At 36.9% G+C, this 19,351-nt stretch overlaps 1 protein-coding gene across 2 annotated transcripts in view; it reads left to right on the top strand.

Moving 5' to 3' along the window:
* ube3d (ubiquitin protein ligase E3D) overlaps positions 1-10,701 on the top strand; it is a 35,092-nt gene extending 24,391 nt beyond the window's left edge. For both annotated transcript variants that reach the window (XM_056258243.1, XM_056258236.1), the window contains exon 10: positions 10,574-10,701. In XM_056258243.1, the coding sequence (XP_056114218.1) occupies positions 10,574-10,594 (21 nt within the window). In that variant the 3' untranslated portion in view covers positions 10,595-10,701. The remainder of the gene's footprint in view (positions 1-10,573) is intronic.
* Positions 10,702-19,351: the final 8,650 nt, after the last annotated feature.

The following is a 19,351-nucleotide window of genomic DNA, read 5'->3' as shown; positions in this document are numbered from 1 at the left end:
ACCTTATTTCAGGTATTTAACCAAACACCCATTAAAAAAACACATTGACTTTAGGATGATGGACCTGGAAGTGCTAATGATAACTCATTTCTGGGTTTTGGCCTACAAAAAATACATAATCTCAAAAGCACTCTATAAAGAGAGTTTAGTGATGTTGTGTATTTGTTGTTAAATTATTTGGGTGAAGGAATTCTGGTTTAATTGTTAAATTGCATTGATGTATGTAGTGCATATCGAGAAAAGGAAAGGGCCAAACACCGAACCCTGAGGTACTCCAGTGGTTAATTTATGTGACTTACACACTTTTTCCTACTAAAGTACTCTGAGATATCTGGCTTTGAGGCAGAGCATGTGAACGGAGCAGAGCGGTAATATTTCCTCAGGAGCAGAGAGCGACCTTCTACAGATCCCGCTCGCTCAACCCAGAATGCCCTTTGTGACATGCTAGTTTGAGAATATGTGAAATAAGCAATAGGTCTAACGTTATGGAGTGCAAATATTGTTATAATGAAGTTATGAAGCTTATACATATAGCAAATGCACTGTAAACATCACAGTTAAGAGCGAAGGAGGAGGAGAAGATATTGAAAGGGAGTGGAGTAAGATATACTGTACTCAGCCACAGCAAAGTTCTTTTTCATTCTCTGCTTTAATGAAATTAGAAAATGGTTAAGATATTTTTGTTTTATTCAGTTATACATATGTTCTCATATAGATTATTGACATTAGAACAAAATATATTTTGTTCTAATATAATAATTTCAAGATTATTTTGTGAGTTTGGTGAAGTATACTAAAAAACAAATGTGTCCCCCAAATTCACCAACAACCTAATCAGTTTATATGTAAAGAAATCTTAGCATCCCGGACAGAGATGAACAGCTTGAATGGGAGCGAACATCGTTTTACTGGTGAGCGTGAGCTGTACATGAGTTAAGTGTTTGGTTGGGGTGTTAACGATTGAGCCGGACAGAATTATTGGTACCTCTGGTACATATGATCAAAGATGGCTGTAAAAATAAATCCACATTGTTTATCTTTTTGATCTTTCATCTAAAAAATCGTGCAAGAAATCTAACCTTTTATTGAAGTTAAACGATTAAAAGTGGGGGTAAATCACATTATGAAATAAATTATTTTCTCCTAAACACATTGGCCACAATTATTGGCACTCTTTTATTAAATACTTTTTGCAACCTCCTTTTGCCAAGATAGCAGCTCTGAGTTTTCTCCTGATGAGTTTGGAGAACAAGAGATCAGAGACCATTCCACCATACAGAATCTCTCCAGATCCTGGAGATTCCCTGATCCATGTTTGTGCTTCCTCTCTCCAGTTCACTCCACTCATCAGGTCAGGGAACTGTGACTGTCATGGCAGAAGCTTCATTTTGTGCTCAGTGACACATTTTTGTGTTGATATTGATGTTTGTTTTGGATCATTGTCCTGATGGAAGATCCAACCACGGCCCATTATAAGATTCCTAGCGGAGGCCGTCAGGTTTTGATTTTATATCTGCTGATATTTGCTAGAATCCATGATGCCATGTATCTGAACAAGATGTCTAGGACCTCCAGCAAAATAATTAGACCCATAACATTAAAGATCCAGCGGTATATTTAACCGTGGACATGGGGTACTTTTCATCCCTGTTTGCTCCAAACACATCTGGTGTGTTTGCTGCCAAAAAGCTCTTTTTTAGTCCATCTGACCATAGGATCCGGTCCCTTTTGAAGTTCCAGTCGTGTCGGACAACTGAATATGCTGGAGTTTGTTTTTGGATGATTTTTCTTGAAACCCTCCCAAACATGATGTAGGGGTTGTTAGATTTTTATTTTTATTTTATTTTTTTATCTTTCTGACCCCAACTAATCACAGCAATTCTCCTTCTGTGATCTTTGGAGAGTCCTTGGCCACTCAATCTTTCCTCCTCACCGTGCATTAAGACAATATAGGCACACGTCATAACAGATTCATGACATCTTTAGTTGATTGGAACTTTTTAATAATTGCCGTGATGATGGAAATGGGAATCCTCAATGCTTTAGCTATTTCTTTTTACAGCCACTTTCTATTTTGTGAAGCTCAACAATCTTTTGATGCACATTAGAACAATATTCTTTGGTTTCACTCATTGTGATGGGTTATTAAGGGAATTTGGCCTTTGTGTTTACTCACATTTATACTCCTGTGAAACCGATCACTGATTGGTCAGAGAGAATTGTCACTACCAGCTTCATTGGATTTGCGACACGAGACACCAAACCTGAACAAACAAACTTCTTCGTCTTGCAGTGAAAAACATCCACAATCGTGAACACCATTCCATCGATATGCTCCATTGCTCCTGTGTTGTGTGTTTGTTTGTGTCGCGTTTACGATGATGTCAGTAGAGGTGGCTAAACTATAACGATCAGTCTATAACCCCACCCACATCCTACCATGCAGTGGAAAAGCACCAATAATGTGATCCCCCACCCCACACACACACACTAGAGTGCGGATCGGGCCGCATTTTTCTGTCCGAGCCCGGCCCGCGTCCGACAGGGCAGTAACCGAACCCGACCCGAGCCCGACAGGCATTAAGATATTTATGTCCGAGCCCGACCCGAGCCTGACACAGTAAAAAAAAAAAAAAAAAATTCTCATAGCCTACTAATGACACGTACGTTTGTTTGTGTAGAAAGCCCGCTTTTATTTAGCAACTGGAAGGCATTCGGAAATGTTTACAGATGTGCGCAACGCATCAGCGTGCGCCGCACACGTCCAACAAAGTGCATGTTAACACAGGCGCGCACAATAGGCCCAAACAAATAGCCAATTGAAATGAAATGAACAAAGCTAGGTCTACCAAAAATTGCCCAAGTTAACAGAACAAAACATAAACGTAACACAAATGCAGCTTATTGAAATGAAAATCACTCGGTAACACTTTATAATAACTACACGCTAATAATCATTAGTTAAGCATTAGTAAACAGTTAATTCATCATTCATAAAACATTTATAGACATAAATAAGCAGTTTATAAATACAACTATAAATGCTTTCTTCTTGATTTACAAGCATATCTATAATTTATTTAATAATTGTATTTTCATCCTTTATTAATGATCAATTTATTATTTCTAAATGAATAATTGCATTTTTTATAAACCAGTTATTTAAGAGTTTTCAGTGGTTCATAAGATTACTTAGAACGTGTAAGTAAATGATTAATAAACTATTTAAATGTACATTCATACATCTTATTATTCAGACATATAGTGATGGTTACTTAGTGTGTTAATAAATGCTTTATTAACATGTATTTATGCTGTAATTCAGGGTTAATTCGGGTAGTTATAAAGCATTTAGTAGTGGTCAGTTAACTATGTTTATGAGTTCATCTAAAGTGAGGACTATTCATGCCTTGTAAAGCATTTATAAAGGAGATTTAAAGGCTGTTAAATATTTCTATGTTCTGTATCACTGTGTTGTGTTAGTTACATGTTACTGTTTAGAAGATTGATGCGCCTTCAAATCTCCTTTATAAATGCTTTACAAGGCATGAATAGTCCTCACTTTAGATTAGCTCACAAAATAGTTAACTAACCACTACTAAATGCTTTATAACTACCTGTATTTACTACATTTACTTACACTTTCTAAGTGATCTTATGAATGACTGACAACTCTTAAATAACTGGTTTGTAAATAATGCTATACTTCATTTAGAAATTATTAATTGATCATTAACAACGTATGAAAATACAATTATTAAACGCATTATAGATATGCTTATAAATCAAGAAAAAAAGCGTTTATAGCTGTATTTATAAACTGTTTATTAATGTCTATTAATGCTTTATAAATGATGAATTGACTGTTTACTCATGCTTAACAAATGATTAATAGCATGCAGTTATTATAAAGTGTTACCAATCACTCTTACCATTTTTCCTCGAAAACTGTGTGGCTAATAAAACTGTAACATGGGATCTATTCACATAATCCATCCTTCAATGTTTAGGCTGGTTTTAAAATCTCCTGAGGCCAACTTCTTTTTAACGTCTTCCATCGTTGCGCTGCCAGCCACATGTAGCCAAATATGCAATATTATGCACGCACGTGTTGCGCGTTGTCACAGCAACATAAACATATTTCCGCACACATGAAGATGGATGTTAGGGTAATATTTTAAATTTATTTTAATCACAAAAACAAACATTTGCATCCAGTTAAACATTATAATAAGCTGTTTTAAATTTCAAATGTTCAATGCCTTGTTGCGCCGACGTGACCGAGCCCGACCCGAACCCGAACGTCATTTCAAAATATGTGTCCGGTACCGTCGGGTCCCGTCGAGCTCGGTTCGGGTATCCATCCTCTAACACACACACACACACACTTTTGATTCTTTTACTTCAAAGAAAGGTTAGATTTTTGCAAATTCTTTTAATGAAAGATCTTTTACTGCCATCTTTGATCATATTTCCCAGGGGTGCCCATAATTCTGTCCACAACTGTGTAGACATGAGCACCTGGTGATTTACAGATCCAGCAGAATAATTACGCATGAGTTTCCGTGACAATAGCACGGCTCTTCTTACTACCTTCTACATGTGACACTTCAAATATTTTTTTCTTTAATCTTTGCAGCTAATAAGTGAAAGTTTAGTTACCCGTCACCTCAGTTGATGTCATTTTTAATTGCCCACCTTCGGCTAAGCTGACGTTAGTACCTCACGTCCGCATTGCTTAAGCTGAAATGCCTTTCAGTGGAAAAGAAGAATACTAATGAATAAAAACAAAATATGGCATCTCTTTGAAGCAGACGTGCATTGGAATCAGGCAGATATCCTGGTTGAAAGGCTTGCCTCAGTTACTGTTGTTTCCTCGGCATATTTGCTCCAAAGTAAGGAGACAAAACATGTGTCTCTCGGGAGTCTTTTTCCCCCCAACTCACTGTGAAGAGTTTTAGCGCTTGACCCATGAAGGAAAAGGTGGAGCTTTATTCTCTGCAAAAGAGTCTATATTTCTGACAGAAAAAAAGAAGATAAAGAGAATTTTACACGCAGTGTTCAGGAATTCCTGTGAAATGGGGTGTTTTTGAAGGATCTGTAACACTTGAGGTGTGAGGTGTGAGGTGTGTCTGCTACCAATTTTTAATGAGTGATAATTATGTGGAACATGTGAAGTTTTGGACATTGTGTTTTTTTTTTTTTTTTTTTTTTTGGGCTAAACCTATTCTTACTCACGGCATCTAAAGCTAAAGCATGCTCAAGCACCTTTAGCGTCACTATTAAGACACTTTGGTTCCATTATGGCGGGCATACACGGTGTGCTTTTCGTCCGATTTTGAGCCGAATTTTGACTCGTGCGACTCTTTTTCGGGTCGGACCGATTTTTTGAGCTTTGTCGTGCAGTGTTCATGCAGTGTACAGGGAGAAATGAGAGGCGGTTAACCTCTCCCGATCGACAATTGGATGGTCGGATGAATTTCTGGCATGTCAGAAATTTTGGTCGCTCCTCGTGACTCTATCGCACAGTTGAAGCAAAGCTATGAACCGATTGCCCTAAACTCAGTGTTTTTTCCCTCATTGTGCCTGCGCGAAGACAGAAGTTTAACCATTTCATCTGCAGCAAAAAAGTTAATAAAAATAAAAACGAAAACGGGGAGATCTTTAAAGGGATACTCCACTTTTTTTGGAAATAGGCTCATTTTACAACTCCCCCAGAGTTAAACTGTTGAGTTTTACCGTTTTTGAATCCATTCAGCCGATCTCCGGTTCTGGCGGTACCACTTTTAGCATAGCTTAGCATACATCATTGAAGTGGACAAGACCATTAGCATTTCATTAGCAAAAAAAAAAATGACCAAAGAGTTTCGATATTTTTCCTATTTAAAACTTGACTCTTCTGTAGTTACATCGTGCACTAAGATCGACGGAAAATGTAAAGTTGCGATTTTCTAGGCTGATATGGCTAGGAACTATACTCTCATTCCTGCGTAATAATCAAGAAACTTCACTGCCGTACCATGAGTGCAGCAGGCGTAATGATATGACGCAGCGCCTGAAAATAGTCCCCAGCTCGGTAACTTCCAACGTGACCTATTTTCAGGCGCTGCATCATATCATTATTTTAGAAAAATATCTAAACTCTTTGGTCATTTTTTTTTGAGAAATGCTAATGGTCTTGTCCACTTCAATGATGTATGCTAAGCTATGCTAAAAGTGGTACCGCCAGAACCGGAAATCGGCTGAATGGATTCAAAAACGGTAAAACTCAACAGTTTAACTCTGGGGGAGTTGTAAAATGAGCCTATTTCCAAAAAAAGTGGAGTATCCCCACTATAGCTACAAATTACTGTTGCTTACCTCCAGTTCGTGTTGCAAAATGGATTAACCATATATTACCCACGTCTTCCAAGCCACCTGCGATGTAACGCCTCTTTTATTAATTTGTTAAACAATGTTTTTGAAATAAACCTGTTTTTAATTTTCATTGATGACTAATTATTGCAATGTTCGGACATATTATAGACTGTTAATTATATGCCTATAATTCATTCTAATCGACCTAAATGTTTTAGACAATTGTCAATGAGGAGTAAGCTGTAATATTTTATGTGCTGTGAAATTATTGCGTGGCAAATTAATTATAATAGCAGATCAATTTAATAATAAAATTAGCCTAGGCCTCCCCTAATAATGATAATACAATAATACTAATAATAATTTAATGCATAAATTGGAATGGTTAATCATCTTGATATTGATAGCTGATGCTTGTTTTGACAATATCTCTGATATCGTCTATAGGCGCAATCCAGAACGCAGATATTTCACACGTATAGTGTGAGCAGTGAAGTCAAGCTCGATGATCGGACCGTATAGTGAGAGCACATAAATCCTGAACTTTGGCTTTACATCGCATGTGATTTACTCGTTCAGTGTGAGTAGGTACCTTGCTGAAATCGCACAGACATCGCACAGTGTATGCCCGCCTTTAGGTGTCTCTATATTGACAAAAAGTAGAAATTATTTTGTTTTATATGTATATTTACACCTATAGATGTCTTTGAACACCTAATCCCTACCCTAAACTTAACCACTTCTGGCAGATGTCACATGGATTTATTGCAAAAACTGACAACATACTTTTGTTGCATTCTAAGTCTTCTAAAGCCATACAATATCTTTGTTTCACTCACTGAAAATGATCAGTCATATCAGTTTCAGAAGATAAATCCAGTCATATCTCATTCAGAAGATAAATCCAAACTTTAGCACAATCATTCATGAGACGCACCAATGCCAAGCTGACGTAATGCTTCATCATACGGCAATATCTGAATGTTTGCAATTTAAAGGGGTCATGAACTGGCTTTTTAAATTGTTTTATATTGTTGTCTGAGGTCAACTTATGACGTTCGCTTGGTTTTTACATTCAAAAACATCAAAATGAATAAGTAATAGGCTATTTTCTACCCTAGTTTTGAGCCTAGCTCAAAAACGCTCGGTTTTTATGGGCGTCTCGCATTGAAGACTTGGAAGTAAACGCCCACTGCTGTGAGTGGATAACAGTTTTGCATATTATAATGAGTTTCGTGTAATGCGCGAATCGGTGGGCGGGGCTAAACCGGCCGTGTTGAAGTAGGCGGTGATCTTCTTCTGCGGGGGTGGTGTTTTATCCTCTTTGTCGTCATAGTTCCCCACTTTGAAAAACGAGTCGTTTGCTGAGCCTGGTGTCAATAAAAGCTTTTATTGGACTAACAAGGACGTTTTCAGTTCTGAAACGTACAGGATATTCTTATAATTTGATGACCTCTTAGATGTCAAAAGCTCAAGGAAAATTTGATTTCTCAGTTCATCACCCCTTTAAGTGTTACGGCAGGTGGAGACGATGATCGGTTTTGGGTTTTGTTTATCACGCAAATCAATCATTTGGTCTTGGAAGACGTGGGATATTTGTAATTGGCTGTTGTTGCATCTGCCTGTGTTTTATATTGACAAATGGTTAGGTTTAGGGGTCATGTTAGCTTCTCAAAAATGTCTAAATAGTGTAATGTAAATACAATTAAATTATATAATTTCATGACAATGAAATTCCCATGCCCTTTGTGTCTGTGTATATATTGACACCAAAGGTTTGTCATTGAAAGCAATTGAGTTCCTAGTTCATCGATCATAGTGACGACCTTCAGCGTCTTAATAGCTAAACAAACGCGACTTCAGCTTTTGATGCGTTGGGAGTGAGAATGGGTCGTCTATATAGGCAGCAATCTTCTCATCCTAACTGAAATGTTACCTAATAAGTGGAGATTTTGGAAAACTCTACATAAAAAAACTCAGTGATTTAAAGCTTAGCGTTACATTAAACAAGCTACTTTGTGGGATTACTTTTGTAGCCATGGTTTAGTCTGAATTCAGATAATCAACTTGTTTCTCTGGCTGGCCACGTGTTTCCTCTGCTGTAGCTGTTGGAGACATTGAACTTTCTCCATCAAGTGGAAAACTATCTCTCATCTTGCCAATTTTTGTAGTGCTGTGATGATAAAGTGGCAGGCAGACATCGTCAAGCATATGTGCCTCTGGGAATGCTGTGTATAGTTCATTCAACGCCTTCAACTCGCACACAAACACCTGACCTATATAGATAAAGAAGCTCTTTGAGTCGAACCAGGTTGCATGAAGAGATGTTTTCCAGTGTTCAGAGGGAAGTTAATCCAGTTAATATCAGACACAATCACAGCTCCAGAGAGTTATGCTATGATTTGCATCCAATTTAAATTAATTTGTCATTTAATTTCAATCTAAACCAACAACAAGTTTGGGGTCAGTAAATGTTTTTGTGTGTTTTTTTGTTGTTGTTTTTTTTCATTTATTTGATCAAAAATAGAGTAAAACAGTAATATTGTGAAATATTATAAGCTATAAACCATTTAAAATAACTGTTTTCAATTTAAAATGTAATTTATACAACGCTGAATTTTCAGCATCATTACTCCAGTCTTCAGTGTCACATGATCCTTCAGAAATCACTATGATATGATGATTTGCTGCTCAAGAAACATTTCTGATTATTATCAATGCAGTTGTGTGCTGCTTCATATTTTTGTGAAAACTAAATGCGTTTTCAGGATTATTTTCTGAATAGAAAGAACAGCATTTATTAGAAATGTAAATGTTTTCTAGCATTATGAATGTCTTTACTGTGTACCGAGTTCAACATCGTCCGTCACAGGACTCGAGGCCGGCGTGAAGCTGCTCTTCTCTGTTTGGCACGCGTTTTACATTATGGCCATTTTTGACTATTGATCTATTTAGTTTTCGTATTTTTAATGTAAATCCCAGATTTTGTCATTTGTCATGTCGTTTCTGAAGTGATTAAACTTGCAGCCTAATGCACACCTAGCTGTGGATCACTGCTTATGAATCATAGAAGTCATAGAGGACTTGTTACGGCTCAGTGAGAATTATTTTTTTTATAAAGAAATCTACTTTTATTCAGTACTTTTAACATGAAATTGATCAAAAGGGACTGTAAATACATTTTTAAAGCTACAAAAGATTTCTATTTCAAATGAATCCTGTCCTTTTGAACTTTACATTCATCAAAGAATTCTGAAAAATAAAATGCATCACAGTTTCTACAAAAATATGAAGCAGTACAACTGTTTTCAACATTGATAATAATTAGAAATGTTTCTTGAGCAGCAAATCATCATATTAGAGTGATTTCTGAAGGATCATGTGACACTGAAGACTGGAGTAATGATGCTGGAGATTCAGCTTTGATCACAGGAATAAATTACATTTTTAAATTATATTAAACAGTCATTTTAAATCGTAATAATATTTCACTTTATTATTGTTTTCTGCATTTTGCAGCCTTATTTCAAAAACATTACAATTTTTTTTTTCCGACATACGACTTTTGTATGGTTGTAAATGTGAACCAATTTGCTTTGCAACCTTCAGTGAGTGGAACTATTTTGCATTTTTAAAATTAAATTTAGTGCAGTTGGTTGTCAATTGATAGTGAATTAGAATATGGTGTATAGAATATAGTGAGGTAGATAATGAATTAAGAAAAAACATGGCTAGTATTTATTACTGAAGTAAAAGAAAATGTAATGTCCGCAACACTGCTTTATGCTCCCATATTTAATAAAAAAGCAACGTTTCGACCCCACTGGGTCTTCTTCAGGCGGACACATTTAATACAGGGATATAAATAGGTCTCACAATCAACTGACCCACCCCATGATTTCAATTTATTTAATTAGCTAAGTGCCCCGCCCATAATACAATTAAGAGAACACTCATAGCATACTCGACAAACCCATAACCAACATAACAAACGTATTATTTTTTTAATATATTATAATATTTTTATATTTTATATTATAAAGTAGTATTTATTACTCCATTTCAATTGTAAGGTTAGTTGAGTGCATTGCATTGAGGGATACAGTTTGCAATTTATAATGCACATTTTAGTATGTAGTACTATGCTTTTGCACTGTGTTGATACAGTATTATATCGTGTGGTGCTAAACCTCGTCTGTTCCTCCTCTCTCATCAGGTGGCCTACATGCGGATGTGATGTACTCCAGTTCACGGCGGACCAGTTTATCAGCAGGTCATGCTCTTATAGCCTGCAAATGCTAAATATTACAAAGTTTTTTTTAAATAAAAGTGTTTTGTTCTACAGTCTAATGATCTGCATTTTGTTGACGTCTCGTATCTTGCAATCTGTACCGGTGTAATACCCATCATGCTTCATTACAAGGACATTGAACATCACTCCATGCACTCTTAAAACATGTTACCGGTACTTTGACTCACTGTCTATCTTAGGAATGGTGTCCGAGTTCTTGAGTGTGCGGTCCAGCGAGTGACTGGAAACACTGCGTTCCCAGACGTGACCGAGTAAATGTGTTCATAGAGCGTCCTGAATAAGCTTTGAGTTCACTGTGCTTAATAACGCATCATGATGCCAATGTTTAATGACGGGGGGGGAACACACTTTTCCTTAAGAAAACGCCTGCATGTCATCAGGGTGCTTTGCTTTGTGTGGAATGAACATGACCTTTATCTGGCATCTGCATAGCAACACCCTAGAAACCACTCTGAATGCCTTAGCAACCCCATAGCAACACCCTGGCACTGTGGCAGTGAGTTTTGTACTGGCAAACACCACACATTTTTCTGCAGAACATTTTATTTATTGACGGTTTTTAAAGCAGTCTGAAGAACTTTAGGCCCTGATCTAAATGCTCACGCTCTCAAATTCACAAACCTTCATGTTGCTCTCACTGAGAGGTACAACTAGACTAGATGCATGTTAATGATCAAAAAAAGGTTTTGCCACAGGCCATAAAAACAACCATAATATATGCGGACAAGGTTAATCTGACCACAATCTTCCTGTATAAGAGCAGTTGCATATAAATGTGAGGATAATGCAAATTGCGTGATTTGATCTATAAAAGGAACGTTGAACGGGATAAACTTTGACTGATGGCTTGAAAAAGACAAGTTTACAATAGTTTGAAGTCACTGTGAAGAGTAAAGCACGCTACATGAGAACCGCCTGAAGAACTGTGATGAGTTTGATACGCACTAAAGTTTGGGGTTTCATTTTTTCATTAATTAAATAATTGAATGCTATTATTTTGTAATTAATACTACGTATTTAGTAAGAACACATTAAATTGATTAAAGGTGACAGAAATATTTTGTAAAAATTAAAACTTTGTACTGTTTCAAATGCTGTTCTTTTCAGCTTTCATCAAAAAATCATGAAATTCTTTTATCAATGTGTCCACAAAAATATGAAGCAGCACAACTCTTTTCAACATTAATAATGATCAATTATTCTTGAGCATCAAATCATCATTTTAGAATGATTTCTGAAGGATTATGTGACACTGAAGACTGCAGTAATGATGCTGAATAAATATCTAATACCAAATATGTACAAATGTTTTAATCAAGATGCATTTAAGTAAAAGTAAAAAAAAAAAAAGATCTGCCAATGTGGTAAATATTTTCCTAAACAAATGGCAGATAATTTTGCTTGTTTTAAGCAAAAACAATGTCTTATGTAATTTTGCATCTTGATTTAAGAATGTTTAGATATTTGGACTGGAAACAAGACAAAAAATACTAAGTAAGAAAAGTAGTTCATACACATTCATAGAAAATATCTTGCTTCTGCATTGCAAAATAAGGTTAAAAACAGCATTTTTTGCTGGTTGAAGATTTATAGACCATAATTTCCCTCAGATTATCTGAGCACCATCATCTGATATAAGAGGAGGTGCGGGTGTTGTGTTTCATGGGAATGTTGTTCCATGTGCAGGAATGTGTCCTGCTCGGGTAAGTCGTGCTGTGTGAGGCTAGTGCTGTATATAGAGGAGGTGGTATTCTGCACAGAGCTGGTGTGGGCACTGAAGGGGTGAATAAGATAATTAAGCACACCTCCTAGTGAGCGTCACAGGGCTCTTCTCAAACCTAGGAATAGCAATACTTCACTAATTGTAGGAAAAATGGCACAATCTGATCTTTGACATTTTATTAGTTCCGCTAGCATACTAAACTGTGGACAAAGTTAACACCCTAGATAGATAGAAAAAATTATGGTAAAAAACTGTTAATTGGTTAACAGCAAGTTCCCTTTCTACATATGGTGAAAAACTGTAATAGATCTAATTGATAGATCAGATCTTACATAATATTACAGTAAAATACCGTTAAAAATACAGATTTTGGATATTTTTATGTTCTTTTAATGTTCCATCTGATGTTGTTAAAGTCCCCCTGTAGTCAAATCATTTTATCCCTTAAAACTCATCTTTGATCACAACAGACATATTTTTTTTTTTATTCTTTGCAGAAAATTGTAATGCCACTCATGCCAAATAGCTTGAATGTAACTCGACACCCTTGCCTCATTTAGTATCAGCGGTTCTATGAATATGCAAATGAGCCCCGCCTCCACTCACTCACTCCAGCTCAGAGATCCACTGGTTGACGATCACACGTTGATCTGATTGGTTACAAGGTCGTTTGTGACGTCAGAAATGTCGTGTTTTTGAGACTGTCTTTGGTTCACTGCAGTTTTAAGGAGAAAATACTCAGCAATGCTGTTGAGTTATGAATTTGCACATGGTTTGTCTTAAAGCATATTAAAAACACCACATAGACATATAAACAACATCAAAAGCTGGATTTTCACCACAGGGGGACTTTAAATTAATGGGTTTTTTTGCATTATATTAGCGTCATGTTACCATGATAGTGTTTTATATTTGTGTGCATGTCAGTCACTGTGTGCCCGATTTATATTTTTATGTTAACTTCAGCTCATGGAAAAGCTAATAAACTAGTATGAATCATAATGTGTCTTTAACCATTATTATAGTGGTTATCAGTAATACACATGTACAAAACAGAAGTTATTACTTTAGATAAAATGTTAAAATTCCATCAGTTAATAAAAATATGCAGTTTTGTACTTATAAATTTAAGTTCAATCCATAAAACTTAAAACGTTGCTGCCATGGGTTTATTTTCTACCCTTCCAGAACCTGTGAGACTGCTTTTTCTATTGAACACGTTGATGTATATCTTTCCAGAACGTCTGAACTGCTTCTTTTTTCCATCTAATGACTACACATGCATTTATTTACATCAGGCTCCAAAAATAATGAAATCAGCATGAAGCTTCCACAAAAATAGGAAAATAACCTTTCCTACAAGTGCCCTGTTCCAGGTTGTACATCGTTCAATGTAATGTACACCACTCTAATGTACAGTATGAAGGTTTCTTTTTAATTGAAGAATGGCACAAAGATGCTCAAACTTATTTATAGTCCTGTTTGCATTATTTTTGGTTGACCACCGCCACCTCTGCCTTTTCCCTGCGCTGTTATAATGCCCTGCACCCGCTTCACTCAGAGCCTAATTTAGAGGAAACCGAATTTGCCAGCAGGCTGAACTCCATCAGTCACAGGGGTGTTCAGATCCACTGAGGAATAGAGTTAGGGCAGCAAACTCACTGCACTGCTTCTCTGACAGCACTTGTGTTTTTGACAAATAACAGCCCAGAGACAAAGATAGTGCTTCCAACAGACGCCTGCAAAATGCTTTGGGAACTAGTTTGCAATGTGTGTTATTTTATATATACTGGGTTTTTTTTACACCACCAGAAAAATCTTTTGATACACCATACTACTGGTTATTTAGTATGAATATTGTCTGCATGTCTAAACAATAGCCATCATTTGGTGTGAATATGTTCTAATATGTCTGAGGTGTGGAGATTATGTGGTGACCAAAAATGTTAAATATTTCTTCTTGGTCTAGAATCCATCATCAGTCATCAACCAGCTTTATGACTATGAGACTCTTTTGTAAATGTATATGTTGCTGTAATCCACAAATTCCTGAATATAAATAGAAATACTGCATCTACAGCAGGTTTGTTTGCTCCTGAAACACGTTTCCACTAGTTTTCTCAGGCATCCACCACGTGTTTCACTTCTGACAAAGTGTCTTTTAACGTGTAAAACCATTCTTTCGAGGGCAATCCGGCAGCCAGTGTGAACACAGCACACAAGATCTCAGAAGTCACAGTGCATCTGTTCTTTTTCTCTCTCTAAGACAATATTATCTGTCTGCAGTCCCGGAGGCTGCATTTTCAGGACCCCACTTCTAGGACCGCATTTCTAGGACCCTAGTTTTTTGTGACAGCGCCACCTACCGAGTCGGAGAACCGCAGTCCCAGGAACGCATTTCCAGGATCCTAGTTTTGGAGGACCGAAAAAAGTGCCACCAAGGCAGTATTTCCACCCAGTTTGAACTACATTAGAGTTTTTTTTAAAGTTGTATTACACCCACATACTACTTTCTTTATTGCAATTAAACCAGGTTCCTAGGAATGTTGAGAAATGAATGATTGGGTCTAAGTAGCATACTATAATAACTCAAGTAAAATAAACAAGGAATCATGTTATAGCCTTTTCAGTCACTAGATGGACCACATTTTCAAGTACAGAGGGAAGACAAGGATGACTCTGGGGGTAGATTTAAGATTGTGTATTTTACAAAATAATATATAACACCTGAACTTGAACACACTAAATATTTTACAAAATAATATATAACAACTGAACTTGAACACACAAAAACAAAATTGATCATGATGTGAACCACATAGACAGAACTGCAATGGATGGACAAACACATGGACAACATCATCACTGACTCCTAAGAGAGAGAAAGAGAAGTGAATTAAATAAGGAACATTTAGTTGAACATGTTCTACTCTCTAATTTTAAATTTCATATTTAAAAGATCTTAGTTACCACAGAGTAATGATAAAAATAATGATATCAATCTTCATACCAATTAATGTTCATAATACAATTATTGCATACTGTTCAAAGATTTGGGGGGAAAAACAATATTTTGATGTTGTGGGAACAAAGGTTCTAGAAACACTCATGTCAATAAAGCCCATCTGAACTGAGAAAAAAATAATAGAGAGAGATGCAAGAAACCTGAATAGAAATAACATTATTGACACGACTTTTCCTGACCATATATAATATTTAAAGCACACATTGTGATGTATGCAGCAGCACTACCAACTTTATAAAACCATGTCAAAATGAAGAGACACATAACATGTATTGTGGGTAACGTTAAACAGGCTGACTGTGAGCACGTGACAGTGAAAACATTAAGATTATTTTAACTGAATTAAAATGGAAAAACAATGAGTAATTAACAAGCTTTCAGAACGAACATGCTACAGTTTATTGTGCTGTAAATAAGTCAACACATGCTTATCATGCAACAGTTCAACAATTCATTTTCCAGCATTAGAGGCTAATATATGATGGCTATGCATTCAAGACTGTTTAGCAAATCACCAGCACGTTGGCAACGTTAACTTTCCAATGAAATGCATCACAATTGTTTTTAAAGTTAAACAAATAAAAATTGATTCGCATTTGATACTCACACTCTGAATGTCATCCATCTTCGCTGGTCCTCTAATTCGGTAGGTGGCGCTGTCACTAAAAAACTAGGGTCCTAGAAATGCGGTCCTAGAAGTGGGGTCCTGAAAATGCAGCCTCCGGGACTGCAGGCAGATGCTACTCCTCTAAGAGGCTGGATGGAGAAGTGTAAAACCTTTATCTCCTGTATTAAAGCCTGACATATGGTATAATAGTCAGAAAAGAAAACACAAGTTTTAAATGGAACAGTTTATTTAACCTTTAGATCAAATAAAAAAAAGTTTGTATATTGAGTATCATATTTAATATATCAGGCTTTTATGGCTCATATAATCTGATATAGTGAGAATATGGAGCTCATACTAGAAGAGGAAAAACACATCCGTTTTATTCAGAGGCTCAAACTGAGTGAAAATATGAAATTTGGTGAAGATACTGATATATATTTATATACTGTATATATATATATATATATATATATATATATATACTCACCTAAAGGATTATTAGGAACACCATACTAATACTGTGTTTGACCCCCTTTCGCCTTCAGAACTGCCTTAATTCTACGTGGCATTGATTCAACAAGGTGCTGAAAGCATTCTTTAGAAATGTTGGCCCATATTGATAGGATAGCATCTTGCAGTTGATGGAGATTTGTGGGATGCACATCCAGGGCACGAAGCTCCCGTTCCACCACATCCCAAAGATGCTCTATTGGGTTGAGATCTGGTGACTGTGGGGGCCATTTTAGTACAGTGAACTCATTGTCATGTTCAAGAAACCAATTTGAAATGATTCGAGCTTTGTGACATGGTACATTATCCTGCTGGAAGTAGCCATTAGAGGATGGGTACATGGTGGCCATAAAGGGATGGACATGGTCAGAAACAATGCTCAGGTAGGCCGTGGCATTTAAACGATGCCCAATTGGCACTAAGGGGCCTAAAGTGTGCCAAGAAAACATCCCCCACACCATTACACCACCACCACCAGCCTGCACAGTGGTAACAAGGCATGATGGATCCATGTTCTCATTCTGTTTACGCCAAATTCTGACTCTAACATCTGAATGTCTCAACAGAAATCGAGACTCATCAGACCAGGCAACATTTTTCCAGTCTTCAACTGTCCAATTTTGGTGAGCTCTTGCAAATTGTAGCCTCTTTTTCCTATTTGTAGTGGAGATGAGTGTTACCCGGTGGGGTCTTCTGCTGTTGTAGCCCATCCGCCTCAAGGTTGTGCGTGTTGTGGCTTCACAAATGCTTTGCTGCATACCTCGGTTGTAACGAGTGGTTATTTCAGTCAAAGTTGCTCTTCTATCAGCTTGAATCAGTCGGCCCATTCTCCTCTGACCTCTAGCATCAACAAGGCATTTTCGCCCACAGGACTGCCGCATACTGGATGTTTTTCCCTTTTCACAACATTCTTTGTAAACCCTAGAAATGGTTGTGCGTGAAAATCCCAGTAACTGAGCAGATTGTGAAATACTCAGACCGGCCCGTCTGGCACCAACAACCATGCCACGCTCAAAATTGCTTAAATCACCTTTCTTTCCCATTCTGACATTCAGTTTGGAGTTCAGGAGATTGTCTTGACCAGGACCACACCCCTAAATGCATTGAAGCAACTGCCATGTGATTGGTTGATTAGATAATTGCATTAATGAGAAATTGAACAGGTGTTCCTAATAATCCTTTAGGTGAGTGTATATAAAAAAATAAGATGAGATCTTTATGGCACTACATAAAATCATATAAATATCAGCTTTTACTCTATCTTTTTTTAATCTATCTCCCAATAGTAAGATGATATTTAAATGCTTAGTTTTATCATCAAAGCTCTGTAGTTTCAAAGATATAATGCAACGTTATAAAATGCAACGTTATAAAATGATGATTGAGAGATGAACAAATAAACTTTCCTCAAAAGCCTGATGATCATGTTTGATACTGTGGTAGATTTTCCCCTACACACCTGACTTAAGTTTACCTGCAATATTATACTCAGGTGTCTTCTCCTCTGCCCGCGTTGGATGACGCCTAAGTGTAGATACTTTGCCCGCAAATAATGCCTAAGAATTATAGTTACCTGACCGTATCTAACCCCACCTGAGAGTCTCACACTGAGTCAAACAACGTCTCGTTCACTTTTGAACACTCTCACTTGGGAATAAGGTCTAGTGTTCCTCTAACCTGCTGCACAGCAATAACTACACAGACTCCAGACGATGCCTTCGAATGCTTTAATCCCAGCCGGAGGATCTCAGACCAATTTCAGAGAGAATCCCACCAGCAAAAAGACTTTTTTTATAGAATAGGAGCATGGCATGGCATTACAGTACATAATTTTTCTACAATATGATTGGTTCTTCATATGCATAATCCAGAACACCCTTCTGTTACTAGATAGAAGCTTTACTTTGTTACTGAGTTTATATATATATATATTATATTTATTTATCTGTCTAGTTTCATTTCCCCTTTTGTTATATTCGGACATGATTCAGACACATGTAACCCCGGTTAAATGAAAAGGAATTAAGTTAATTTATTCACAATTTATTAACATCTGATTTCCCTAATAAAGGTTGAAAAGTAAAGTGTAAAAGTGATTTTAGATAAAAAGTCGAAGTTTTAAGTTATTTCGTTGATTGGGGATTGACTAGACTTTAGATTTAGACTTCTTACATTGCACTTTCCATCTGCATTGTCATCTTGTCCTGTTCATCAATCAGATCCTGTACGAAAGTCTCCAGCCCTTCTCTCTCATGATGGAGAAGTTTCTGGTTCTAAGCGCCGAGTCCCTCGTGTCTCATTAGGACTGCCAGTGCTGAACCTACAGAAAGGCCAAGCCTGCGGGCAAAGTCTGCCGGCCAATACAACCTTGTTATGCAGCGGTTTGAGGGATTTTTTTCTTTAACAGATGTCATAATGAAACAGACCTGCAGTGCAAGCAGTGTGTCGCCACCGGGGGAGTCGCAGAAGCACATAGTGAGAACTTTACACTTTCTTACTTCAGCCAATAAATACGAATCAGCTTTGCAGAACTTTTTGCTTCGGTGCTTCATATTTTTCATGAACTGTCTCTAAAAGGCCTTTCGGGTGTCGGCGATGCATCCAGAGAAAACAGCTAACATAGAAAAGGAAAGGGCTGTCAAAGAAGAACCATCAAAGGTTTAGCCCTGAAGTAGTGTAAAAGGAGTTCTGCAGAAAGAGTGATTATTACATTACGGGTTATATTATAAGAGTCCTTCAAACTGAAGGCAAACTCCATTTGAAAGTGATCATTTCTTCACCCTACCTCTGAAGGGCAGAGCAGTGAGCAGCACA

The sequence above is a fragment of the Rhinichthys klamathensis genome, unplaced genomic scaffold (genome assembly GCF_029890125.1).
Source record: "Rhinichthys klamathensis goyatoka isolate OS25496 unplaced genomic scaffold, OSU_Roscu_1.1 h1tg000006l_1, whole genome shotgun sequence".
In the NCBI taxonomy this organism is placed as follows: Eukaryota; Metazoa; Chordata; class Actinopteri; order Cypriniformes; family Leuciscidae; genus Rhinichthys; species Rhinichthys klamathensis.
This window is presented reverse-complemented; position numbering and strand designations above follow the sequence as displayed.